The following is a 27747-nucleotide window of genomic DNA, read 5'->3' as shown; positions in this document are numbered from 1 at the left end:
CTTCTCTCTCTCTGCCTCTCCCTTTACCTTCTCTCTCTCTCTGCCTCTCCCTTTACCTTCTCTCTCTCTGCCTCTCCCTTTACCTTCTCTCTCTCTGCCTCTCCCTTTACCTTCTCTCTCTCTCTGCCTCTCCCTTTACCTTCTCTCTCTCTCTGCCCCTCCTTTACCTTCTCTCTCTCTCTGCCCCTCCCTTTACCTTCTCTCTCTCTCTGCCTCTCCCTTTACCTTCTCTCTCTCTCTGCCCCTCCCTTTACCTTCTCTCTCTCTCTGCCCCTCCCTTTACCTTCTCTCTCTCTCTGCCTCTCCCTTTACCCTCTCTCTCTCTGCCTCTCCCTTTACCTTCTCTCTCTCTCTGCCCCTCCCTTTACCTTCTCTCTCTCTCTGCCCCTCCCTTTACCTTCTCTCTCTCTGCCTCTCCCTTTACCTTCTCTCTCTCTGCCCCTCCCTTTACCTTCTGTCTCTCTGCCCCTCCCTTTACCTTCTGTCTCTCTGCCCCTCCCTACCTTCTTCTGTCTCTCTGCCCCTCCCTTTACCTTCTCTCTCTCTGCCCCTCCCTACCTTCTTCTGTCTCTCTGCCCCTCCCTTTACCTTCTCTCTCTCTCTGCCCCTCCCTTTACCTTCTGTCTCTCTCTGCCCCTCCCTTTACCTTCTGTCTCTCTGCCCCTCCCTTTACCTTCTCTCTCTCTCTGCCCCTCCCTTTACCTTCTCTCTCCCTCTGCCCCTCCCTACCTTCTTCTGTCTCTCTGCCCCTTCCTTTACCTTCTTCTGTCTCTCTGCCTTCCCCCCCTTCCACTGTACTGCAAAATACATTTCCCATACAGTTGGTCAAACATAAGATCACCCTTTTAGCTGAAAAAGTCGAATACAACACTTATTTATCACAAAACCAATACCTTTTAAGTACAAACTGAGAAACGGGTGGTTAAGCTTACTGAAAAGGCATTTGCTTGGGAATTGGATAGGTTACAAAATGGTAGAAAGGCGAAGCTAAGCAAGGCAAGTGTGTTAAGAAATTCCTTGCAAGGGTTGGGTTTAAAGAGTGACATAACACAGGTAAAGAATGCTCTTGGAAAATTGATTGATGTATGTGATGAATCAAAATGCATGCATGAATCTCTGTTGCGACTACTGCCACGTGATGAATGTGAAAAACATGAAATATGGTTTAAAGCAAAAATGCTGTTTAATGATGAATGTATTGCTGATACAAAAATGTGGATTGCAAGTAATGAAGAAGGTCATGCAAATGTTTGTGTTGATGATATAAATCTTAAGGACAGCATTTCACATGTTGGCAGCAAAGGCTCAAAAGGGAGTGTCAATGGTAATTTAAGTACAACATCCTCTGCAAGGATAAAAGCTGAGGCAAATAGAGCTGCATTGGTAGCTCGTGCTGCAGCGTTAAAGGAACAACATGCTTTGGAGGAGCAGGAGCAACATCTAAGGAGGAAAAGAGAGCAGCTTGGTTTGGAGGTGGAACTAGGTGCATCTAATGCTATGCTGGCAGTATTACAGGTCTCTGATGAAAAACTGTTCTTCTCAAGCACCCTCAAATGGCATGAATTCATATCTGGAAAGAGAAATGAGGAAAATGGAAACTGTCAATGTATTAAACCCTATGGCAAGGGAGTACAAACCTGGTTCAAGGAAACCTAAACAACAAAATTACATATATCTATGGATGTGCGACGGAAGGAAACTGAGCAATGGGTTAAATCTGCTTCTAAACATCAGTGCAGTATTGAACAGCAGCAGGAAAGCAATATGTTGGGAACATTGCATCATTCTCAATGCCAACCAACAACTGTGCAAATGAGGAAGGATGAAGGAATGCAATCCAAATACACTCATCAAATCAGTCCAAATCCACCTGGAGACATACTTCACATTATGCACAGGCAAAACGAAATATCAGCTGCTTTGGTGCAGCAGCAGCGTTCGTTGTCGCTGCCGCCACGGGATATATCCATCTTTGAAGGGGACCCTCTCCAATACAGAGCATTTATCAAAGCTTTTGAGCACGGAGTGGAGGAAAAGGCAGGAAGGGCAGATTGTTTGTACTATTTGGAACAATTTACCAAAGGTCAGCCACAAGAGTTGGTGCGTAGCTGCCAACATATGGAGCCTGAGCGAGGCTATATAGTGCTGCCCTGCAAAGGCAAAAGACCTTAACTCGCTAGTGTGAAACTGAGAAAAATGACTTTAAAGTTTCTGTTTTGTCCAGACAGAAGTATTATAGGTAGAACTTGACAGAATTTGACAACTAGTTGTTATAATGAAGAAATGATTGTATGCAAAAAATCTTGAGTTCAAAATTGACCTTTGACCTTGTTTGGCAGTTACTGTACTCTGCCTTTGTATCATGTGCCAAAAACAAGGAGTCATGCAAAGGCAAAAGGCAGTAACTGACATATAATCAATATTTGCTTGCTGTTCACCATACTTACATCCATTATAAGAACACCTAACCAAGGTCTAGTCATCAAGGGATTTGTTTTAAATTATATAGAAGACATTTGGTTGTTCCTATTTAGTACTATTTGATCAGGATAGTGTGGCAACACTAACACAGTTGAACAGTATGACAGATAAGTTACTTTGCAGTACAGTATACAGTATGAATAAATACAAGAAATATTTTCTTAATAAAGATAATTTAATTATAATTGAATACATAGGTATATATATTGTTTAACAATAAATATATAATGTTTAACACTTTTGCAAGGCACTGTATCCGTGTCATATTCTCATTAGGGGCTGAGCCCCCCTAAAGGTCTGATCCTAGAACAGCCCCTGGTTAAGGGTTAAGGGCCACCAAAACTGCTCAAGATGCACAGTCAACAAACTTGACTTGGATTACTACTTTTTAATTCTGAGATAACATTTAGGTTAGCATACTTTGTACGGACGTTAGCAATAACTAGCTTAGTGCTTTTATGGATTTGTGTAAGATTTGACATGAACACCTGCAAGAAGGAAATATGGCTCAAACACGTATGGATTGTTCTGCATACAGCAGATGACGTGCTTTGCTATGGATTATATTTTCCATGGATTATATGGGATTGCATGGAAAGGTAGGATGCCAGTTGTGTATTTAATGATTCGTTTTCGGCGTCTGATGTGAGGCTCCGCAAAGTGAGGAGGTGTGTCAGCATCACCGTTAGCGCTACGTGATAAAGTTAGCTAGCTCAGGGCTGTCACGGACACTGACAGAATAGGAATCATCGCCACTTTATTTGAAAGATATATCGTGTGTATGTTACGTAGTTTGGTGACAATTAAAAGCGGCAAACTTTGACAGTACGACGAGGCCAGAGTACAGTAACATCACGGCGGCACAGTAACATCTCTTGATGGCTGGCTAAACAAAGTCAGAACACCTTAACTCAACTTCAGCGTGCCGTAACAAAGGCAAAGAGCCGTAACAGCTGTTACGGCGTTCTGCTGTGGTTTCTCGTATGGTTTTGGATGTTACGGTTGTCATAGTCTTTTATTTTCTCGTTAAAACAATCAAATTGACTCACGATATTTATTCACATGATAAAGGAGGTCTCAAATACCCCAAAAGTGACATTAACTCATTTTTGCCCAAACATGATGTTACGGCGTTTTGCCTTTGTAGGGCAGAGTGGCAAAGGGTCTGCTACAGGAGCACTTTGGCAACCAGTACAAAATTGCAACTGCATATATTGAAAGGGTGTTGACCTGGCAAACAATAAAATCTGAGGATGTAAAAGCACTTCAAGCCTACTCATTATTCTTGTGTGGCTGTGGCAATATGATGGAGGAGCTCCAGTACATACAGGAATTGGACACGCCTGTTAACATGAGAGCCATAATTTCAAAGTTACCATTCAAAATGAGGGAGCAATGGAGGACCATAGATTATGGCATAATGGAAACCACTAACCAGAGAGCTCACTTCAATGATCTGGTCAGATTTATTGAGCGTCGTGTCAGCATTCTTTCTGACCCGCTGTTTGGTGACAATCGGGATCCATCACCTGGCATTGCTAACATGACTACTTTCACCAGGTTTAGATCTCAGCCGAGGAACCAAGCATATGGAAATATTGTCGCCACCACAGTAACATCTATGGATTTGCCCGAGGAAGTTAAGGAGTCAACATCGTATCAAGGAAAGGAAAAAAAAGCTGGATGCCTTTGCTGTGCTGGTATGCACTCATTGGAAGAATGCAAACAGTTCAATGGAAAGCAGCATAATAAAAAGATTCACTTTCTGAGGGAAAAGGGAGTTTGCTTTGCATGTTTAGGTAATGGTCACATGAGCAGGGATTGTGACAGGCGCTTGACATGCAAGGTTTGTGGTCAAACTCATCCTCCAAATGCAAAGTCTCCTGCGACCTGCAAGATTGGACTCCATGGTGCAGTCGCAAGTCAGGGTACTGGCACAATTGAGGCAGCAGATTAAAGAGAGCCGTAGGCTTGGAGCCCTGCAGCGTTGGCAGCTGGATACGCTGAGCAAGGTCTTTAAGGATTTGCTACAGGCCGGTAAAGTCGACTACATGGGGGAGGCGGTCAAAGAGCAGCTGGACAAGAGCCTGAGCATTCTGGACAGGCAGGAGGGATGGCTGGACAAAGGAGAGTCTTGTCTGGATAATGAGGAAGTGGTGGCCCTGGAACTGTCTCGTAGATTGGCAAAGGAGCTGCAGGAGAAGAACAGTCTCATCCAGAGGCGGAAGAGCTCGTGCCTGCAGAGCCAGTTCAGAGGCCAAAGTCCCAGCAACCACAACAGCTCTCGCTCTGATCTGTACCACTCGGACTGCAACTCCTCCTCCTACCACAGCAGCCCAACCACACAAAGTGTTAATCGAGCCCACAGCCCGCAACAACCCTCTGATTGGACAGGAGTATCTGTCTTTCCTGTAAGAGGAGCTCAGGAAAACGGTGTGCCTGGTCACAGGGATTCTGCCAGCAGATTGTCGGGCATGTAGAGGGAGAACTGGTGACTACAGGATCAGCTGAGGGGAAACGAAGATCTCAACGCCACCCTGCACAGTGAACTGGACCTTCATCGCTCAGTTATGACCCAGACCAGCTCCCACCATCAGGAACAGGATCAAAGCCATGATCAGGATGGTTCAGAGCCTCAGACTCAGTCTCATAAATGAGACGGAGACATTGGCTCACAAAAAGATTTTGTTGAACAGCCTCGCACAACGAATTCAGACTTGCTGGCAGAACATCTGCAGGAGATACGCACTTTGTGATAGCGCCTGGAGGAGAGCATCCGCACCAATGACCGTCTCAGGGAACAGCTGGAGAAGAGACTAGCAGAGGTGGAGAAAGATCCAGCCACCAACATCTTCATCCATGGCAACGAGGAGCAGGTTCAGCTGGCTAATGGGGTGCGATTCCTCTGGGGACAAAATCAAGTCCTGAAGGAACAGCTCAGCCTGGGGTCTAGAGACAAGGAGAACGAGAAGCTACGGGAGACTCTGGCCAGGCGGACGGCCAAACTGGAGAAGAGCAGGAGGGAGTGTGAAGCTATGAGGCAAGGAAACACAAATTTACAACATTTTGACTCTTGACTTGTTTGAATTGTCATGTCCACTGGCCATTGCCAATTAGGGGCCGGTGTGTAGGAGTCAAATATGTTGTTTCAAGTGTTTAGATTTTGGGTGTTGTTTTTTGTATGTACATTGGGTGGTGCTGTGGTATTACCTGAGGCAAGGTTATAAAGGTGAGCTCCAAATTGTTGCCGGCAGGTGTTTGGCCCGGAAAGGGCAAATGGTTTTTGACCGCTAACGCTGTGACACCGAATGCTGTGATGCTGGAGTGCATTGGCGCCAAAGCCTTTGTTCTAAGGTTGTCTAATTGTTTATGGATTTATCGCTGAAAACATGAAATAATGGATATTTCATGCTGCACGATTTACCAAATAAACATATTGTTAATCTGCAATGCAACATCGTCAGACGATTCTTGAACGCTACACAGCATGTTAAATCAACGCGTCAGCCAGGTCACTCCAGGTTAAAACCACCTCAGTAGTTACGGTATCAGACCGAACAACTTTACAATTATCATAATATTAATTAATTAATTAATATAATTATATTTTGCTATTAACTGGACACACAAGGTCCATTTTGTTCTCTGATTACAGGAACAGACCCAGACAGACAATATGTCCTCCGTACAGACTTAATTTCCCTCCTCAGCAGAGCTCTAACTGAAGCAAAGGCCTACTGTACCTCCCTCTATTACACTGTACCACCCTCTACTACACTGTACCACCCTCTACTACACTGTACCACACTCTAGTACACTGTACCACCCTCTAGTACACTGTACCACCCTCTACTACACTGTACCACCCTCTACTACACTGTACCTCCCTCTACTACACTGTACCACCCTCTACTACACTGTACCTCCCTCTACTACACTGTACCACCCTCTACTATACTGTACCACCCTCTACTACACTGTACTACCCTCTACTACACTGTACCACTCTCTACTACACTGTACCACCCTCTACTACACTGTACCACCCTCTACTACACTGTACCTCCCTCTACTACACTGTACCACCCTCTACTATACTGTACCACCCTCTACTACACTGTACCTCCCTCTACTATACTGTACCACCCTCTACTACACTGTACCACCCTCTACTACACTGTACCACCCTCTACTACACTGTACCACTCTCTACTACACTGTACCACCCTCTACTACACTGTACTACCCTCTACTACACTGTACCACCCTCTACTACACTGTACCACCCTCTACTACACTGTACCACCCTCTACATTACATTACATTACATTACATGTCATTTAGCTGACGCTTTTATCCAAAGCGACTTACAATTAAGTGCATTCAACTGAGAAGGTACAAACTCTAGACAAGTAGTAAGTGCAAGTACATTAGCTTTAAATAAGCAAAGCTACAAAGAAACGTATAAAAGTGCAGGTTCAAGAGTTTCTTTTTTTTTTTATATTTTATCCGAGGTGTAGTCGGAAGAGATGTGTTTTTAGCCTTCGGCGGAAGATGGGTAGGCTTTCAGCCATCCTGATGTCGATGGGGAGCTCGTTCCACCATTTAGGAGCCAGGACAGTGAACAGTCTGGATTTGGTTGAGTGATTAGTTCTCCCTCGTTGTGAGGAGGCAGCAAGCAGTTTGGCTGATGCAGAGCGAAGTGAGTGGGTTGGGGTATATGGTTTGACCATGTCCTGGATGTAAGCTGGGGCTGATCCGTTTGTGGCCCTGTATGTAAGTACTAGTGTCTTGAAGCGGATGCGGGCAGCCAATGGTAACCAGTGAAGAGAGCGGAGGAGCGGTGTAGTGTGAGAGAACTTGGGGAGGTTGAAGACAAGTCGAGCTGCTGCGTTCTGAATGAGCTGCAGGGGTCGGATGGCACATGCAGGCAGGCCAATCAGGAGGGAGTTGCAGTAGTCTAGACGTGAGATGACTAGAGCCTGAACCAGAACCTGAGCCGCCTTCTGCATTAGAAGGGGACGATCCTTCTGATGTTATGCAGCATGTATCTACACGATCGGGTGGTTGCAGCAATGTTGGCAGTGAAGGAGAGTTGGTCGTCAAGTGTCACACCCAGGTTTCTAGCAGTCTGGGTGGGGACTACCACAGAGTTGTTGATTGTTATAGTCAGGTCCTGGGTAGGAGAGCCCTTCCCTGGAAGGAAAAGGAGCTCAGTCTTGTCAAAGTTGAGTTTCAGATGGTTAGTGGACATCCAAGAAGAGATGTCAGTCAGACTGGTCGAGATACGTGCTGCTACTTGAGTGTCAGACTCAGGAAAGGAAAGAATTAGTTGGGTGTCATCTGCGTAACTGTGATAAGAAAAGCCGTGCGACTGAATGACAGATCCAAGAGAGTTGGTATACAGAGAGAAGAGGAGGGGACCCAGGACTGATCCCTGAGGAACCCCAGTTTTGAGTGGGCAAGGCTCTGAGCTAGATCCTCTCCAAGTTACCCGGTAGGTTCGGGTCTGACAGGTAAGATGTGAGCAATGAGAGCGCAGAGCCTGAGACACCCAGATTCTGGAGTGTTGAAATGAGGATCTGGTGGTTCACTGTGTCGAAGTACACTGTACCACCCTCTAGTACACTGTACCTCCCTCTACTACACTGTACCACCCTCTACTACACTGTACCACCCTCTAGTACAATGTACCATCCTCTACTACACTGCACCACCCTCTACTACACTGTACCTCCCTCTACTACACTGTACCACCCTCTACTACACTGTACCACCCTCTACTACACTGTAACACCCTCTACTACACTGTACCACCCTCTAGTACAATGTACCATCCTCTAGTACATTGTACCACCCTCTAGTACACTGACTGTACCACCCTCTATTACACTGTACCATCCTCTATTACACTGTACCACCCTCTACTACACTGTACCACCCTCTAGTACACTGTACCACCCTCTACTACACTGTACCACCCTCTACTACACTGTACCACCCTCTACTACACTGTACCTCCCTCTACTACACTGTACCACCCTCTACTATACTGTACCACCCTCTACTACACTGTACTACCCTCTAATACACTGTACCACCCTCTACTACACTGTACCACCCTCTACTACACTGTACCTCCCTCTACTATACTGTACCACCCTCTACTACACTGTACCACCCTCTACTACACTGTACCACCCTCTACTACACTGTACCACTCTCTACTACACTGTACCACCCTCTACTACACTGTACCACCCTCTACTACACTGTACCACCATCTACTATACTGTACCACCCTCTACTACACTGTACCACCATCTACTATACTGTACCACCCTCTACTATACTGTACCACCCTCTACTACACTGTACCACCCTTTACTATACTGTACCACCCTCTACTACACTGTACCACCCTCTACTACACTGTACCACCCTCTACATTACATTACATTACATTACATGTCATTTAGCTGACGCTTTTATCCAAAGCGACTTACAATTAAGTGCATTCAACTGAGAAGGTACAAACTCTAGACAAGTAGTAAGTGCAAGTACATTAGCTTTAAGCAAAGCTACAAAGAAACGTATAAAAGTGCAGGTTCAAGAGTTTTTTTTTTTTTATATTTTATCCGAGGTGTAGTCGGAAGAGATGTGTTTTAGCCGGGCGGAAGATGGGTAGGCTTTCAGCCATCCTGATGTCGATGGGGAGCTCGTTCCACCATTTAGGAGCCAGGACAGTGAACAGTCTGGATTTGGTTGAGTGATTAGTTCTCCCTCGTTGTGAGGAGGCAGCAAGCAGTTTGGCTGATGCAGAGCGAAGTGAGTGGGTTGGGGTATATGGTTTGACCATGTCCTGGATGTAAGCTGGGGCTGATCCGTTTGTGGCCCTGTATGTAAGTACTAGTGTCTTGAAGCGGATGCGGGCAGCCAATGGTAACCAGTGAAGAGAGCGGAGGAGCGGTGTAGTGTGAGAGAACTTGGGGAGGTTGAAGACAAGTCGAGCTGCTGCGTTCTGAATGAGCTGCAGGGGTCGGATGGCACATGCAGGCAGGCCAATCAGGAGGGAGTTGCAGTAGTCTAGACGTGAGATGACTAGAGCCTGAACCAGAACCTGAGCCGCCTTCTGCATTAGAAGGGGACGTATCCTTCTGATGTTATGCAGCATGTATCTACACGATCGGGTGGTTGCAGCAATGTTGGCAGTGAAGGAGAGTTGGTCGTCAAGTGTCACACCCAGGTTTCTAGCAGTCTGGGTGGGGACTACCACAGAGTTGTTGATTGTTATAGTCAGGTCCTGGGTAGGAGAGCCCTTCCCTGGAAGGAAAAGGAGCTCAGTCTTGTCAAAGTTGAGTTTCAGATGGTTAGTGGACATCCAAGAAGAGATGTCAGTCAGACTGGTCGAGATACGTGCTGCTACTTGAGTGTCAGACTCAGGAAAGGAAAGAATTAGTTGGGTGTCATCTGCGTAGCTGTGATAAGAAAAGCCGTGCGACTGAATGACAGATCCAAGAAGGTTGGTATACAGAGAGAAGAGGAGGGGACCCAGGACTGATCCCTGAGGAACCCCAGTTTTGAGTGGGCAAGGCTCTGAGCTAGATCCTCTCCAAGTTACCCGGTAGGTTCGGTCTGACAGGTAAGATGTGAGCAATGAGAGCGCAGAGCCTGAGACACCCAGATTCTGGAGTGTTGAAATGAGGATCTGGTGGTTCACTGTGTCGAAGTACACTGTACCACCCTCTAGTACACTGTACCTCCCTCTACTACACTGTACCACCCTCTACTACACTGTACCACCCTCTAGTACAATGTACCATCCTCTACTACACTGCACCACCCTCTACTACACTGTACCTCCCTCTACTACACTGTACCACCCTCTACTACACTGTACCACCCTCTACTACACTGTAACACCCTCTACTACACTGTACCACCCTCTAGTACAATGTACCATCCTCTAGTACATTGTACCACCCTCTAGTACACTGACTGTACCACCCTCTATTACACTGTACCATCCTCTATTACACTGTACCACCCTCTACTACACTGTACCACCCTCTAGTACACTGTACCACCCTCTACTACACTGTACCACCCTCTACTACACTGTACCACCCTCTACTACACTGTACCTCCCTCTACTACACTGTACCACCCTCTACTATACTGTACCACCCTCTACTACACTGTACTACCCTCTACTACACTGTACCACCCTCTACTACACTGTACCACCCTCTACTACACTGTACCTCCCTCTACTATACTGTACCACCCTCTACTACACTGTACCACCCTCTACTACACTGTACCACCCTCTACTACACTGTACCACCCTCTACTACACTGTACCACCCTCTACTACACTGTACTACCCTCTACTACACTGTACCACCCTCTACTACACTGTACCACCCTCTACTACACTGTACCACCATCTACTATACTGTACCACCCTCTACTACACTGTACCACCATCTACTATACTGTACCACCCTCTACTATACTGTACCACCCTCTACTACACTGTACCACCCTTTACTATACTGTACCACCCTCTACTACACTGTACCACCCTCTACTACACTGTACCACCCTCTACATTACATTACATTACATTACATGTCATTTAGCTGACGCTTTTATCCAAAGCGACTTACAATTAAGTGCATTCAACTGAGAAGGTACAAACTCTAGACAAGTAGTAAGTGCAAGTACATTAGCTTTAAATAAGCAAAGCTACAAAGAAACGTATAAAAGTGCAGGTTCAAGAGTTTCTTTTTTTTTTTATATTTTATCCGAGGTGTAGTCGGAAGAGATGTGTTTTTAGCCTTCGGCGGAAGATGGGTAGGCTTTCAGCCATCCTGATGTCGATGGGGAGCTCGTTCCACCATTTAGGAGCCAGGACAGTGAACAGTCTGGATTTGGTTGAGTGATTAGTTCTCCCTCGTTGTGAGGAGGCAGCAAGCAGTTTGGCTGATGCAGAGCGAAGTGAGTGGGTTGGGGTATATGGTTTGACCATGTCCTGGATGTAAGCTGGGGCTGATCCGTTTGTGGCCCTGTATGTAAGTACTAGTGTCTTGAAGCGGATGCGGGCAGCCACTGGTAACCAGTGAAGAGAGCGGAGGCGGTGTAGTGTGAGAGAACTTGGGGAGGTTGAAGACAAGTCGAGCTGCTGCGTTCTGAATGAGCTGCAGGGGTCGGATGGCACATGCAGGCAGGCCAATCAGGAGGGAGTTGCAGTAGTCTAGACGTGAGATGACTAGAGCCTGAACCAGAACCTGAGCCGCCTTCTGCATTAGAAGGGGACGATCCTTCTGATGTTATGCAGCATGTATCTACACGATCGGGTGGTTGCAGCAATGTTGGCAGTGAAGGAGAGTTGGTCGTCAAGTGTCACACCCAGGTTTCTAGCAGTCTGGGTGGGGACTACCACAGAGTTGTTGATTGTTATAGTCAGGTCCTGGGTAGGAGAGCCCTTCCCTGGAAGGAAAAGGAGCTCAGTCTTGTCAAAGTTGAGTTTCAGATGGTTAGTGGACATCCAAGAAGAGATGTCAGTCAGACTGGTCGAGATACGTGCTGCTACTTGAGTGTCAGACTCAGGAAAGGAAAGAATTAGTTGGGTGTCATCTGCGTAGCTGTGATAAGAAAAGCCGTGCGACTGAATGACAGATCCAAGAGAGTTGGTATACGGAGAGAAGAGGAGGGGACCCAGGACTGATCCCTGAGGAACCCCAGTTTTGAGTGGGCAAGGCTCTGAGCTAGATCCTCTCCAAGTTACCCGGTAGGTTCGGTCTGACAGGTAAGATGTGAGCAATGAGAGCGCAGAGCCTGAGACACCCAGATTCTGGAGTGTTGAAATGAGGATCTGGTGGTTCACTGTGTCGAAGTACACTGTACCACCCTCTAGTACACTGTACCTCCCTCTACTACACTGTACCACCCTCTACTACACTCTACCACCCTCTAGTACAATGAACCATCCTCTACTACACTGTACCACCCTCTACTACACTGTACCACCCTCTACTACACTGCACCACCCTCTACTACACTGTACCTCCCTCTACTACACTGTACCACCCTCTACTACACTGTACCACCCTCTACTACACTGTAACACCCTCTACTACACTGTACCACCCTCTAGTACAATGTACCATCCTCTAGTACATTGTACCACCCTCTAGTACACTGACTGTACCACCCTCTATTACACTGTACCATCCTCTATTACACTGTACCACCCTCTACTACACTGTACTACCCTCTACTACACTGTACCACCCTCTACTACACTGTACCACCCTCTACTACACTGTACCACCCTCTACTACACTGTGTACTGCTGTGGACCACAGGCCTGGTGGGTGCTTCCTGTTTCTCATGGTCACCGTGAAACGTCTGGGTGTTTATACTGATTGGGGTCAAAGGTAGAGCAGCTCTGAGAACTGAATTCTTCTTCTATGGTCTGTAGTATAGCGTCTGTGTCTTTACACAGCCTTACAGACTCACAGCCGCCCAGGCCGAGGTTGGGATATATCTCCGACCTCATCGCCCCAACAACGCTGACTGAGAGAAGCATGAAACCAGTGTGAGAGAGTTTCTCTAAATCCTGGAGACATGTTGGACAAAGGTGTCTTCAGCTGAGACCAGAGACCCTCCATCAGATTCAGGTCTTAGTCTCTCAGGATCACATCCTCCCCCCAGTCTCTGATCCTCCTCTACTCATTTAACATATTCATATAACACACACAATATGAGGTTGGATATTTGGAGAAGCTTTATTTATGTTTCAAAAATATTTGGTGGGTGCTCCGTCTGCTGATATTTAACTATAAATATACTAAAGACACATAATTTCCTGTTAAAAGCTTGCTAGTTAAGTTACTTTGTTTTTCTTTAAAGCAACAGTACTTTTTTTAAAGATGATATAAATCCAGTGTAAGGTCTTATTTAGAGACAGACTCGTCCTCCATGTCCCCCTGAGATATTTTGAGCCCAGTTTTTCTGAAGTAATCCAGAGGGATGTTGGATCACGGATTGGATCAAGTCTTGGAAATGGGTTTTTCAAAAAGCAAAAGAGGGATTCTGAACTAAGATCAGACCATGTAATCCGATCTTACATTTGATCTGGATCAAACCTGCCTTTTGGGGTTTTCAAAACTTTGAACTGGGTTTGGGATTTATTTGGTTTAAAAAAACAACAGGATTATCCTGATCCCATCAGAAGGATTCAGTTGGGATTTTTCGAACTAAATAAATTCAGAAATAAAAAAGCTAAAATCAGAGGTTTTTCTTTTAAGTGAATGATCATAAAATCAAGGTTTACTGATGATAGATACATTTCTTCATATCTGAAGCATATATGAAGCATGTCACATCTAATGAGATACAGACTGTTGGATAGACTTGTTTTTTTTTTTTTTTTTTTCACATTTTAACAAAATAAAGTGTCAAATGTTTTATGTTTATTACAGTGTTTCTGTTTCTTAACATTAAAACAACCAATAACTATTAGTGGCCTACCTGTAGTTCTTTGCTGAGCCAGCAGGCTACACTGTTGGCTCCATTTAAGGCTCTGGTCAACTGGATCTGGTCATCCTGACATTTGGTATTTGGATCAGTGATCCAATCCAATGTTCCTTTAAAAAACTGGTATAACAGTAAGATGGATCAGGTGATCCTGGATAACAAAACATGGGATTTCCAAATCCAGATCAATTTGATCCAGATTACATTTTTGGAAAAACTTGGCCCTGATAATACAGATTCAGATACACGGACCCCTCCACCACCATGATGGGGGCCAAACAGACCAAATAGCAGATCTGCACATGACCTCCCACCCACAGCAGTAATGATAATCCTGTTGTCTATACAACACATGAGAACACAGTCAGGTGTTAGGCCAGTTACACACTGGATGCGTGGCGTGAGCGTGTCAGCTGCGTGGCGTGTCCGTTCATATTTGGGCTCCCATGGTAACAGGTTAGAGCTTACACACTGCCTGAGACGCGTGCCTGCTAGAAATAGAACCGGCGTCTATTTTTCACGCGAGACGCGAGCGTGTTGGAAGCTTTTCCAGGCAAAATAGAATAGGAAAATGTTTATATGTCATTTAGACACAAATACATATTAATAAATGACATGTAGGCTCTAGGTTTTGACATAAATGCAGATATATAAATGTAATTTAAAATAATATTAATTTCATATATTGCACCTGTCAATCCAGAAGGAAATATTCTGGAGCCTATTTTGCCGTCAATACTGCCGACGTTGTCTTTGCTGTAATCAGATCAGAATATATTAATGTTTAACATGGAATTTCATTTTATCAATAGGAAACATCCATGTGTCCAGACGAGGCTAGCAGCAGCAGCAGCAGCAGCAGCAGCAGTGCCGCGTCAGACGCGTTTCTGGTGTGTAAAGACGTAGAAAAATCCACGCAGCAGAAACGCCATGCTCACGCTAACCGGCCTTAAGAGCTCTGTGAGTTGTCAGATGAAGTTATCGGCTGATGCCTCAGCAGCAGGTTGTCCTGGTCTCCCGTCCTCACATCTTTTCTACATCAGGACACCAACCACTGCAGCAGCTACAAGAAGCAGAACACCTGCTGCCAGTCCAAGGTCTCGGCCTCCAGGAGAGGAGATTTCATCCTCGGAGTGTCCTCTGCTTGAACCTGAAGATAATAAAACATATGAGTCAGTAGATGTGTGGATAGTGGAGCAGCTTTCATCCTCTCTGATGTTAGAAACTGCAGCTACAACCTGATACTCAGAAAAACTCACTGAGAGAGACTCACTCACCTGCTGGCTCTGGAACCTGCAGACGGATGATTCTGATGGTTCTGAGGGTACTGATTGACTCAGAGTTGACGACGGCTCTATTTTTATGTCTTGTACTATCTGATGCAACTCGACACTGGTATGTTCCAGCGTCGATGCTGCTCACATTCTTCAGAGTTAAAGACACGTCTCCGTCCTTCAGCTCTCTGTCCACCAGCTCCACCCTGTCCTTAAAGGATGGATGCTGGTGGGTTGGATCCAAATGTCCATCGCTGTAATAGAGGACGTACTCTGGGTGCTCCAGGTCAGGTCTGGTCCACTCTACAGCTCTGATGGAGGAACTAGGAGCCTGACATGGCAGAATGACATCATCTCCAGGGTCCACTGTTAGGTTACTTATCTCTGAAAAGCAATAATAATAAAACATTGTGATAACATCATGTTATTTCAACAGGCAGGACTCTGTAGAAAACTCATTTCACAAAATCAATAGTTTCAAAACTAATTGAGTTGTAAAATGTCATCACTTGTAAAATTCTATTCAACGTAAGACTCAATTCAATTTTAGTATTTTCCGTTTCCTTCCGCTTTCTTTGTGATGGAATTTTAACTTCGTTGGATTGATGAGGACTAGTTTTTAACAGGCAGATTTGAGCTCAGCTTTCAACACGCTTCAACCTCACCTGCTTGTACACAAGTTAAACAAAATGAATGTGAACCCTCTTTTATTCAAATGGTTTAACTCCTTGAAGGAACACGCCGACTTATTGGGAATTTATCTTATTCACTGTAACCCCCAGAGTTAGACTAGTCCATACATACCCTTCTCATCTCTTATTGGGACTTTATCTTATTCACTGTAACCCCCAGAGTTAGACTAGTCCATACATACCCTTCTCATCTCTTATTGGGACTTTATCTTATTCACTGTAACCCCCAGAGTTAGACAAGTCCATACATACCCTTCTCATCTCTTATTGGGACTTTATCTTATTCACTGTAACCCCCAGAGTTAGACTAGTCCATGCATACCCTTCTCATCTCTTATTGGGACTTTATCTTATTCACTGTAACCCCCAGAGTTAGACTAGTCCATACATACCCTTCTCATCTCCGTGCGTGCTGTAACGCTGTCTGATGGTTCCAGCATTAGCCTAGCCTAGCACAGATCCTGCAGGTAACTGGTTCCAACTAGCCTAGCCTAGCACAGATCCTGCAGGTAACTGGTTCCAACTAGCCTACTGCTCCCAATTGTGACAAAAGTGACAAAATAACTCCAACATGTTCCTATTTACATGTTGTGATTTGTAGAGTCACAGCGTGGGAACCGGGAACTATATTCTCAGACAGGCTTGCTGCGAGCATATCACTCCGCCCAAGTACTATATTCTTCCGCCTGAGAATATAGTTCCTGGTTTGTTTACAGTTAGAAGACGGCTGTGTCTCATGTTACGTTGTTTTTTGTACACGCTGTGACTCTATAAATCACAACATGTTAATAGGAACATGTTGGGGTTATTTTGTCACTTATTGGGAGCAGTAGGATTACTGGAACCATTCACCTGCAGGATCTGTGCTGGACTGATGCCGCTGGAGCCATCAGACAGCGTTACAGCACGCACGGAGATGAGAAGGGTATGTATGGACTTGTCTAACTCTGGGGGTTATGGTGAATAAGATAAATTCCCAATAAGTCGGCGTGTTCCTTTAAGAACCAGATCCCAAAAGGTAGAGGTCTCTCTTTCAGATACTGCAGTAGAGGAATACCTCAAGACCGTGGGAATTCACCTATCATCTTCACACTTTCCACCAATGAAAGCAGAAGTCAACAGCCAAAGGACCAGACTAAACCTGCTGCAAAGTGATGCATGCCCTGCAGTGTACTGTGATGAAAGGAAACAGTGTTTACTCTAGTTTTTTCAGCGGTGGTGGTGGTGGTGGTGGTGGTGGTGGTGGTGGGGGGAGTCAGTGTACGGGCTTATCTGCTAATGTTAGCTGCCGACCGTTACCTTGAAACCATCCAGCAAATAGACGGTACCGTAGGGTGATTTAATGTCACCGCTCATTTTACACACAGTTTAACACCAAAACTAAACGCTGAGTGAACATTACTAGCTACATTTTTTTCATGTTGGTTCTGAGCGGTATGCACCCCCACGCGGAGAGAGAGCTCACCCTAGGGGGAGAGAGAGAGCTCACCCTAGGGGGAGAGAGAGTGCTCTCACTTGTTGTAATACTCATTTTGACCAAAACAATGCATGCAAGACTGCATGTTTCCTTCTTCTGACCCCTGGAAAGGGGGTCTCTCTCTCTCTCTCTCTCTCAACCAGTGTTTTCGATCACTCTTGTATTTAATTGACTAAAGTCAAAAACAACAATTGTTATTGATAATTTAACAACATTACTCAATACTTCATATAGTCCTATACATTGTGAAATATCACATGAAAAATAGGTAAGTTACACTTTTTTTTTGAAACACCAAAAACGCACGAGAACGAGTCTTCTCACAATAACAGCTGATATTTACCAGAAGCTACTGAAGACAGAAGTAACACCAGGAGCAGAAATGGAGGCATGACAGCTGAGAGAGACCTGCTGCTGAATGAGGCAAGGAATACTGCCGTTAGATATACACACAGGTTAACTGTCAGGTGGGCTGTGTGTGTCTGAAGTGGGAGGATCTGAAGGAACAATAGGAGCATTAATATATCCATGAGAACTGGCAGAGAGCTGAAAAACTGCCGTTATATACACAGGTTTACTCTCAGGTAGTCTGAAGATGGAAAATCTGACTGCAGCGCAGGCTACAGGGAAGCCTTCAGGGCAAACGTTCCTCTAATTGTGTCAGACACACCCTAAATCTTGTAAAATCTGGGAAATTCCGTCAGGAGGAACAGACTGTCAGGGAGAGTTCAAGCCCGATCCGGCACCTCTCTCTAAGATAACCTGCCTCTCTTAGTTATGCAATGTGTTTCTCCTCGCCACTGTCGCTACAGCCACTGCTAATGCTCGCTCTTGGGGGAATTACTGGAATTGTTGGGGCTTTGTAAATTATAGAGTGTGGTCTAGACCAGTGATTTTCAACCGCTGTGCCGTGAGAGATCGTCCTGTGTGCCGTGAGAAATTATCAGATTTTACTTAATTTGTCAAACAACTTTTTTTATTGAGTTACTGCAAATAATTTGCCAATGTTGCGCATCTGTGCCTCAATATGATGACTGGCAGAGAAATTAAATACTATTCTGTGTCAGTAGGTGGCAGCATAGCGCAATAATGACCTCGTTGATTTAAGACAATAGAATTACTACCGGCAGGGCTCCAGACTGCGACCAAATGGTCACATTTTGCGACCAAAATTTGAGAGTGAGCGACTGAATTTTACATCCAGTTGCACATGTGCGACCAGTAAATTCGCCCCCTGTTTTTTTACACGTTAAACGTTGACATTTCGGTACCTGAGAGCGCGTAAGAGCAAGCTTATCTGTCCTCTCTGAAAGTTGACAGAGAGCGGAGCTCTGACACAAACACACACACTCGCACACACTCGCACACACGCAGAGCTGCAGACGATGCAAACTACGTCGGCTCTGCAGTTTTGTTGAAGTCACAGTGAGTCACGGAAATGCTGATAGTCTTGTTTACTTTTTGTTATTTCACATTTTAACAAAATAAGGAATGTCAAATGTTTCTGTTTCTTAAAATTTAAACAAACACTGGCTATTTGTGGCCTACCTGATGTTCTTTGCTGGCTACACTGTTGGCTCCATTTAACGCTGTGGTCAACAGGATATGGTAAAACTGAAATGTGGTATTTGGATCACAGTGATCCAATGTTCCTTTAAACAACTGGCATAACAGTAAAATGGATCAGGTGATCCTGGATAACAAAACATGCAACTTCAAAATCCAGATCAACTTGATCCAGATTAAATTTTTTGAACAACTGGGCCCTGATAATACAGATTCAGATACACAGACCCCTCCACCACCATGATGGGGGGCAAACTGACCAAATAGCAGATCTGCACATGACCTCCCACCCATAGCAGTAATGATAATCCTGTTGTATATACAGACCATGAGAAACCAGTCAGGTGTTAAGAGCTCTGGGAGATGTCAGTGAACTTATCGGCTGATGCTTCATCATCATCATCATCAGCAGCAGCAGGTTGTCCTGGTCTCACGTCTTTTATACATCAGGACACCAACCACAGCAGCAGCTACAAGAACCAGAACACCTCATGAAGCATGAAACCAGTGTGAGAGAGTTTCTCTAAATCCTGGAGACATGTTGGACAAAGGTGTCTTCAGCTGAGACCAGAGACCCTCCATCAGATTCAGGTCTTAGTCTCTCAGGATCACATCCTCCCCCCAGTCTCTGATCCTTCTCTACTCATTTAACATATTAATAAAACACACATTTAACATTAATATATTTATATCACACACACACACACACACACAAAATATGAGGTTGGATATTTGGAGCGGCTTTATTTGTGTAAAACAGTAAAAAAAAAAATGCTTAATACAAATGTAGAAAAATAAAGTATTTACCAGAATAAGATAGAAAAGTTTAAAGCGCATTAAGGTATCTGAATGTTAAAACTGAGTTATCAACTTCCATCATGTCTCTGATCATTATTAGTTCATCCATTCATTCACATTAAATAATTATCAACTGATTTCAAAGATAATCACTTTTGTATAGTTCACATTTCATGACATTTCCTTTGGCAAACATCATGTACATCTACTTAGTAGATAATAAATCCAGTTTAAGGTCTTATTTAGAGACTGGTCCTCTATGTCCCCCTGAGATATTGTGAGCTGCATGAGATGATTTTATAATTACAATAACAACAATATTCACAATATCATCAACTCCTCAGTAAGTGCATATTATATCATTAGCTGGAAATATATTATTCTTGGAAGGCAACACAAGGCTTTATATGGCCGAGCAGAAAACAAGCATTTAAAATTCCCTCCATATAAAATGTATTATTACCAAAACACCAAACAGAAGACATGTTGAAGATCTCTCTACACCTGATTAGAAGATATCTGGTGGGTGCTCCGTCTGCTGATATTTACAACTAAAGAAAGATAATTTTCAATTTAAAGCTTATATTGATACATCAGCGCTGATTACACATTTAATCAGTTTAATGGAGCAAAATATGTCTGTATTGCAGCAGAGTATAAATTATCTGAACATCTCTTCTGTTGAAGTACATTTTTACTGACTTTTATCTGACTGCATTTTACAAGCATCAAGTAATTTTATTTTTACTTGAGGAAAAAGGTAGTTAAAGTTAAAGTGCATAGTTTCTGTCTCCTGAAGTGAATCTCTCAGTCTGACCCTCCTCTGGGACCATCTCAGCATGGAGACCCTAGAGGATCTCTCAGAGGTCCAGATAATGCAGATCCCAGACTCATCAGGTACACAGACCCTCCACCACGTTAAGGTGGAGATTCACATTATTGTCTTTAAAAGTAACAGAACTTTTACTTGAAAAAAAAGTATGTGGGATTCATAGAGGGAAGATATTGGTTGAGAAAAAACAAACAGCAGATGTGCAAACACAAAGAAAGTAGAAAGTGTTGAATATTTACAACACATGAGAAAGCAGTCAGGTGTTAAGAGCTCTGGGAGATGTCAGGCGAGCACCCAATGCTTCATCTGCAGCAGCAGGTTGTCTTGATCTCTTGTTCTTACGTCTTCTATATATCAGGACACCAACCACTGCAGCAGCTACAAGAAGCAGAACACCTGCTGCCAGTCTAACGAGGAGGCCTCCAGGAGAGGAAGGTCCATCCTCAGGAACATAATTGTGGAGTTTCCATCCTTGGGACATCCACACTCAGAACCTGAAGATAATAAAACATATGAGTCAGTAGATGTGTGGATAGTGGAGCAGCTTTCATCCTCTCTGATGTTAGAAACTGCAGCTACAACCTGATACTCAGAAAAACTCACTGAGAGAGACTCACTCACCTGCTGGGTCTCTAACCTGCAGACGGATGATTCTGATTGGCTCAGAGTTGATGATGGCTCTCTTTTTCCGTCTTGAACCAGCTGGTTTAACTCGACACTCGTATGTCCCGTTGTCGATGCTGCTCACATTCTTCAGAATTAAAGACACGTCTCCGTCCTTCAGATCTCTGTCCACCAGCTCCACCCTGTCCTTAAAGGATGGATGCTGGTGGTCTGTCTCCAGGTGTCCATCTCTGTACAAGAGGACGTACTCTGGTTCCAGGTCAGGTCTGGTCCACTCTACAGCTCTGATGGAGGAACCAGCAGCCTGACATGGCAGAATGACATCATCTCCAGGCACTGGTACCACAACCAGGTCTGAAAAACAATAATAAACTACTATTAATAATAAGAAGACAGAACAACAGACTCCAGGTGTCCTGCTGTAGGAAATGTGTTGCTGCTCTCACAGATATAAAACTGATAGATAGATAGATAGATAGATAGATAGATAGATAGATAGATAGATGTGTGTGTGACTGCAGCACCACAGTGGTTTAAAACATCTGTTTCCTATTGTTTAAATCCAACAATCACAAGACAGATTACACAAATGTAAATGGACTGTATTTATATAGCGCTTTTTTAGTCTTAAGGACTACTCAAAGCTCTTTAACATAGTAAAGGAACAATTCACACACATTCACACACTGTGGCCGAGGCTGCTGTACAAGGTGACACCTGCTCATCAGATAATCATTCACACACATTCACACTCGGTAACTCTGGATTCTTGCCCAAAAGACACTTCGACATAGGACTGCAGAGCCAGGGATCGAACCACCAACCTTCCAATTGGCAGGCAACAACTCTACCACCGAGCCACAGCCACGCCGACAAATGCTTTTTAGATTTCTGTTCCTGGTTAAAAGGAACAAGCCACCGTTTGTTGAACTCGTGTTATTCACCGTCTCCTCTAGATGTAGGTAGGTGGACCAACGTATCTGTCTCACTATATGCATTGTCTTAATCCGGCAGCGCCGCTGCTAGCTTAGCTTAGCATAGTGAATGGAATCCTTTGTTGCCGTTAGCATGTTGTGAGTAAAAGTAAGCCAAAAACAACTAAAAACAACCTAATTACTTCTTGTGGCCTGCGTATTCACAACGAGTACAAAAAGCAGATATTGACTAAATAATTTCTTAGGCAGATGTTGACTTGGGACTATATTGGGGCGAAGCAGAAAGTGTCAACTATCAGGTCATTTGGTTGTTACTTGAGGAAGGTTTATTGAAAGTAGGAAGTACTTTAAGTTTAAGGTGGGTGTTGACTTTGGCCCAAAAATCATATTCAAAGTTAGTTAGTTAGTTTATTAATAATATTCGAATATTTATTAATAATATTTTATCAATAATATTTTTTACCATTAAATGCCATTAAGGCAGGCAATAACATTTTCAGAAGAAAAACACACTGCCACAACGTTTTTTTTATTAAAAGTCATGTTTATACTTGTGCGCTGGTGTGTGCGTAGAGCCGTGTGTGTGTGTGTGTGTGTGTGTGTCTGTGTGTGTGTGTGTGTGTAGACTGACGGTGATTACTGGCAGATTCAGAGAGAGTATCGACTCATAAAGTCATAGTGAGAGAAACAAAGCGTCTCCTCTGTTCTGACCACGGTGGGACATCTGGAGCAGGAAGAGTTAACCTCTCCTTGATTTCATGTTGTTTTATGCGGCCGAGCACCGTGAGTCGCCGCGACCTGTAGTCACATTTTAAAATGTGTGAAAAAGCCTCGAACACATTTACAATAAATAATGCCCATAACAGGTTTTAATATTAAGGGCTGCCTAACATTCGTTTGAATATCCAAACATTAAAATTATATTTGAATAACGAAGTTCAGAGTCAAAGCCCTAGTTTAACCCTTGTGTTGTCCTTCGGGTCACCGGGACCCAAAGGACAACACAAGGGTTATGTACTTCCGTTTATTTTGTTGAGAATTGCTCTCTAAACCCTGTCTCTTGTAAAGTAACTAAGAAAGTTTGTTTCTAGAGCACATTTAAACACAGTTTAAGCTGACCAAAATGTTGTACAAACAAGCACTAAGGTGCTGTATTAACCCTTGTTTTGTCCTTTGGGTCACAAGGACCCGAAGGACCACACAAGGGTTAAGGTAACTTTTCTTCCAGTACTTTTACAGGAGTAAATTATTCTCTAAATGTTGAGATGATTTGACCTGATTGTCTCTCTGTCTGACTCTCTGGGACCAACTCATCATGGGAGACTCTAGAGGAGCTGCAGCTACAACCTGATACTCAGAAACACTCACTGAGAGAGACTACCTCACCTGGAACCTGCAGACGGATGGTTCTGATGAGTGTGATTTGGTTAGTATCAGCTGGTTTAACTCGACACTTGTATGTTCCAGCATCGTGTCTGCTCACATTCTTCAGAATTAAAGACACGTCTCCGTCCTTCAGATCTCTGTCCACCAGCTCCACCCTGTCCTTAAAGGATGGATTCTGTTCTTCTGGAGTCAAGTGTCCACCTCTGTATAAGAGGACGATATCTGGCTTCAGGTCAGGTCTGGTCCACTCCAAGACTCTGATGGAGGAACCAGCAACCCGACATGGCAGAATGACATCATCTCCAGGGTCCACTGTTACCACAATCAGGCCTGAAAAACAATAATAAACAATAGTAATCAATAAGTCATGGTATTTCTAAAGACCTCCATCAGGTGTAACACAGCAGACTAACAGAGATAAGGTCCAAACAAATCCTGTAAACGTACTCCCTGTAAACGCACTTTTTTGAAACCTGGTCTCAGGGTGAAAAAAATCGAAAACGGTTCTTGTTTGGATGGCGATACGAATCCGTATCGATGATGTCATTGCCACACCCCCGACCTCTAGTGCACGGCCACACACGACTTCACTCACTGCAGTGAAGCTAAGCGAGCATATCCCATCTCCGTGGTCAAATCAGCTCACTTCATCTAGCTAAATAGTTTGTCTCTGCTCCCTGACCCTTCCCTCTGGATTCTACACAAGATATATTGCTAACGTTATGTAGCCAACGCTAAACATCGCTGAAGTAGCTGACCACTACAGCAGCGACGTAACGTTAACGTTAGCTGCTATGGTTATCTGTTTATAAAGTGGAAGTAGACAACTTATCAACTAGCTAGCTAATCAGTCTGCTTATCAACTCCTTGAACGGATTATAGTCACTTTTACCACGGCTTATTGTAGAAAGGCTACCGCCAGAAAGCGTGTAGATTATCAAAAAGACATTGGATCAATGTTTGACTGCTGACGCTAGCTAGCAGAGCAGCAGAGCTCTGCTAGCTAGCACGCTGCAATCATGTCTGATGGCAGACAGAATTGCAAAATAAAAAGCAATCCAACAGCACATTATACGATGTTAACAAAGACGTTTTCTTGCGGCGGCCTTTATAAAATGAGCAGTGGTGAAAGTTATTATAGTCCACGGATGTATTAAGAGAACGTTATAATCTAGCTAGTTATGATGGGAAGTGGAAGTGACTATGCTCTTCTTCCGTTTTTTGGTGAGTTTCTGTAGCAGAAACAGCGTATAGGCCTGGGATATGAAGGAGCGTGTTGAGTCTTTTATGAATGGATTCGTTTGGACGCAAACATTCTTGAAACGAATCCAGGGAAGACGGGTAAAAAAAAGATTGTTTTGGTACGTGTGGACGGGGCCTGAGATACGTGTTGACATGACTCATCAATGACTCAAGTCTAATACTTCAGTAAATTTGCAGCTACAAGAGGTACGAGGAGATACCGAGTCTGAAGTCAGCTCTTAAAAAATGAAGACACACACACACACACACACACACACACACACGTGGTGTGTAGGGCTGGAGTCTGTATCGTAATGGGTTTCAAAGTTATTGCGAAAGTTTGTTCCTTTTAAGTGCCGCTGCGTGCTCAGAGTCACGCTTCACGACCCGCGGCATTATGGGAAATGTAGTTTTCCTGTGGGATTTGTATAGAACAAATGTGATGCGTATTTGTACTGTTCTGGTTTGTGTGCACATATGAGGTTTCTGTGTTTACCTGTGATCTTTTACACGTGAGGCAGCGCACGTTTACTTTATTTTGCATTTGTTTTACTTTATTATTTTATGTATCCCTCACAGAAGTATGAGAAGAGGGTGTGTGGAACTGATGCAGTCCCGGTCACATGTCGTGTCATTACAGACTCACTCAGTAAAGCAAAGATCCAAAGAGAGAGCTGTGGTGTCGTGGGGATTTTGTGGTGTGTCCTGAATCCGCTACAACACCATGTGGCTTCGGTTCACACTCTGCAACTGAGAGCAAAAGTCTAAAGAAGAAACTGTGTACGGTACTGTTGTTTTAAGAATAGTTAACCTGTGTTATATACTTCCATCATTTATGGAGTTGTAATAAATATGAAATGTTTTGATATTAGTTAAATTACCAGAAAAATAACGAGTCCTTTGTTTTTGTCTTTCAAATTGTTTAAATTAATTAACATGTATTTCCAAATATGGATAGTCACACCATTGTAGCCATACTGCATGCAGTAGGCTGGCTAAGGTAAGCAGTGATAGTTTGAGCTGTGTTACTGGTACATGGGTCCAAGATGGCGCACAAAACATGAACGCTACTGTCTTTGTAGAGGTTTGAAATCTTGTGATATGCAATGGCTTACGCTAATAACCATCTAACATTATTCCGAGCAGCTAATCCCATTTGCGATGTCCATTGCAACCCAGTCCAATAAATCCACCTCAGAAACGTTGTTGAAATAAAAGATGAAAATCTCCGGTTTTTATTCCTTGGTTTCCGATTTACAAGAGAGAATGTGAGCTGACTAATACACTTATTGTAGTTGCTAATGAAATAAAAATAAATTCTTAATAGAAATAGCTAAAAGTTAGCAGTTAACAGGTAAGAAAACTGTTCACTACAGCTCTCAAGATCTGAATCACATAATGAGAATCAGGGTAAGTAGCAGGAGTTGGCCGGTTCTTAAAGAGGCAGTACATTATTGTACCAATATGTACAAAATCCTATAAAAACATGAATTCTAGTATGCTTTTAACCTTTTATGTATTATTTAACATTTTAACCATTACATGAACTTCTAAATGAAATGACTTGCCTTTTTAACATTCATTCTTATTCACATTGCTATGAATTGTACTTTGGCCTTTACAGTCTTTATAAACTATATTTTAAACAAACAGTCTGACAATTTATAAAGTTCTCAATGCTTCTGTTTACATGTAGGGACCCTCGTGATGCTACCGTGGAGGTGTGGTGCTGTTTTATACCTTGGTAGTGGTGTAGAAGCTCATGCTAATGCTCGGGGGGAAACGTTAGCGTTTTAAGGTTAGGCCTACAACATTAATCCGAACCGAGCCAGAACTAACTCCAGCACCGGGTGATAACGGCAGTAACGTCGGGGGAACAGACCGCATCTCCCGGGACTCGGAGTCTGGCTGGCCGCGGTGTTGGGATGAATATCTCCCCCTTTAGCGGTTAGCTGCTCAACTAACTGACGGTAGCTGTTACACATCCTTTTATATAGCTATGTAAATGCACACATCGCATCAAGAAAACATAATTATGTAGAGTAAACTGCAGCTATTTCACCAGAATGACATGAATAAACATTACTAACATTGTCTTATCACAACCAAAGCTGATATTTACCAGAAGCTGCTTCAGACAGGAGGATCAACAGGAGCAGAAATGGAGCCATGAGATCTGAGAAAGGAGACCTGCTGCAGTCTCTGTCTCCCGACACGGTTCTCTCTGACAGTATAATATACTAATATATATATTTAGAGTATTTCCTCGACGCTACGACTATAGGGAGCAGAGGTGGCTCTGATCGGCTGTGATGGGTTCTTGAATTACCACCGAAACTCGCTGCACTACGGAGGACTACAGCGTTGTACTGGGAAGTGGTGGCAGGTTGTCAGCAAAGCCGGTCTAACTCATGTTGTCAGTCAGGTTTACATGTGCATGAGAGGGGGGGGGGCGGGACTAACAGCTCTGGTTACAGGAGACCGCTGCGTCATCTGAAGGAGAATCTAAACCTAAGGCCTAATAATGCGCTGTGCGGGTTAATTAAAGATGAATGCCCAAAACTATTTTATCAGCAGGAAAGAGTTTTATTCAATTCACAACTTTAGTTAGTCGTCGATGGTGATATACAGGTTAACAACGTTAACTACGTCGAAACACTGAGCTCCAACTCCCCCCTAAACCCTTGTGTTGTCTTCCAGTCAACCTTTTTCTCGACGTTTTTGACGCCTTTTTTTCACAGTTTATTTCTACGTCGCATATTTTCTGATATAAAAAAAAAAAATTGAAAACAGGTCAATGTGACACGAAGTCAACACAAGGGTTTTAATACAACATAATAACACATTTAAGGATACAACCAATACCATGAAACAACCAATATACCCCATAGAC

At 43.8% G+C, this 27747-nt stretch overlaps 2 protein-coding genes across 3 annotated transcripts in view; both read right to left on the bottom strand.

The window, feature by feature from the left end:
* The window catches only part of LOC114574082 (coxsackievirus and adenovirus receptor-like), a 104457-nt gene extending 77195 nt beyond the window's left edge, over positions 1 to 27262 (bottom strand). Inside the window, exons 1-3 of the mRNA XM_028606396.1 lie at positions 26977 to 27262; positions 23613 to 23942; positions 21289 to 21645 (exon numbers count right to left, since the gene is read on the bottom strand). Of these exons, the coding sequence (XP_028462197.1) occupies positions 21289 to 21645; positions 23613 to 23942; positions 26977 to 27025 (736 nt within the window). The 5' untranslated portion in view covers positions 27026 to 27262. The remainder of the gene's footprint in view (positions 1 to 21288; positions 21646 to 23612; positions 23943 to 26976) is intronic.
* LOC114574049 (coxsackievirus and adenovirus receptor-like) overlaps positions 1 to 27747 on the bottom strand; it is a 253603-nt gene that overhangs the window by 142696 nt on the left and 83160 nt on the right. The gene's annotated exons all lie outside the window — the stretch shown is intronic.

Source organism: Perca flavescens, chromosome 19 (genome assembly GCF_004354835.1).
Source record: "Perca flavescens isolate YP-PL-M2 chromosome 19, PFLA_1.0, whole genome shotgun sequence".
Lineage (NCBI taxonomy): Eukaryota > Metazoa > Chordata > Actinopteri > Perciformes > Percidae > Perca > Perca flavescens.
The sequence above is the reverse complement of the archived record's forward strand: the minus strand, read 5'-3'. Positions and strand labels throughout refer to the sequence as shown.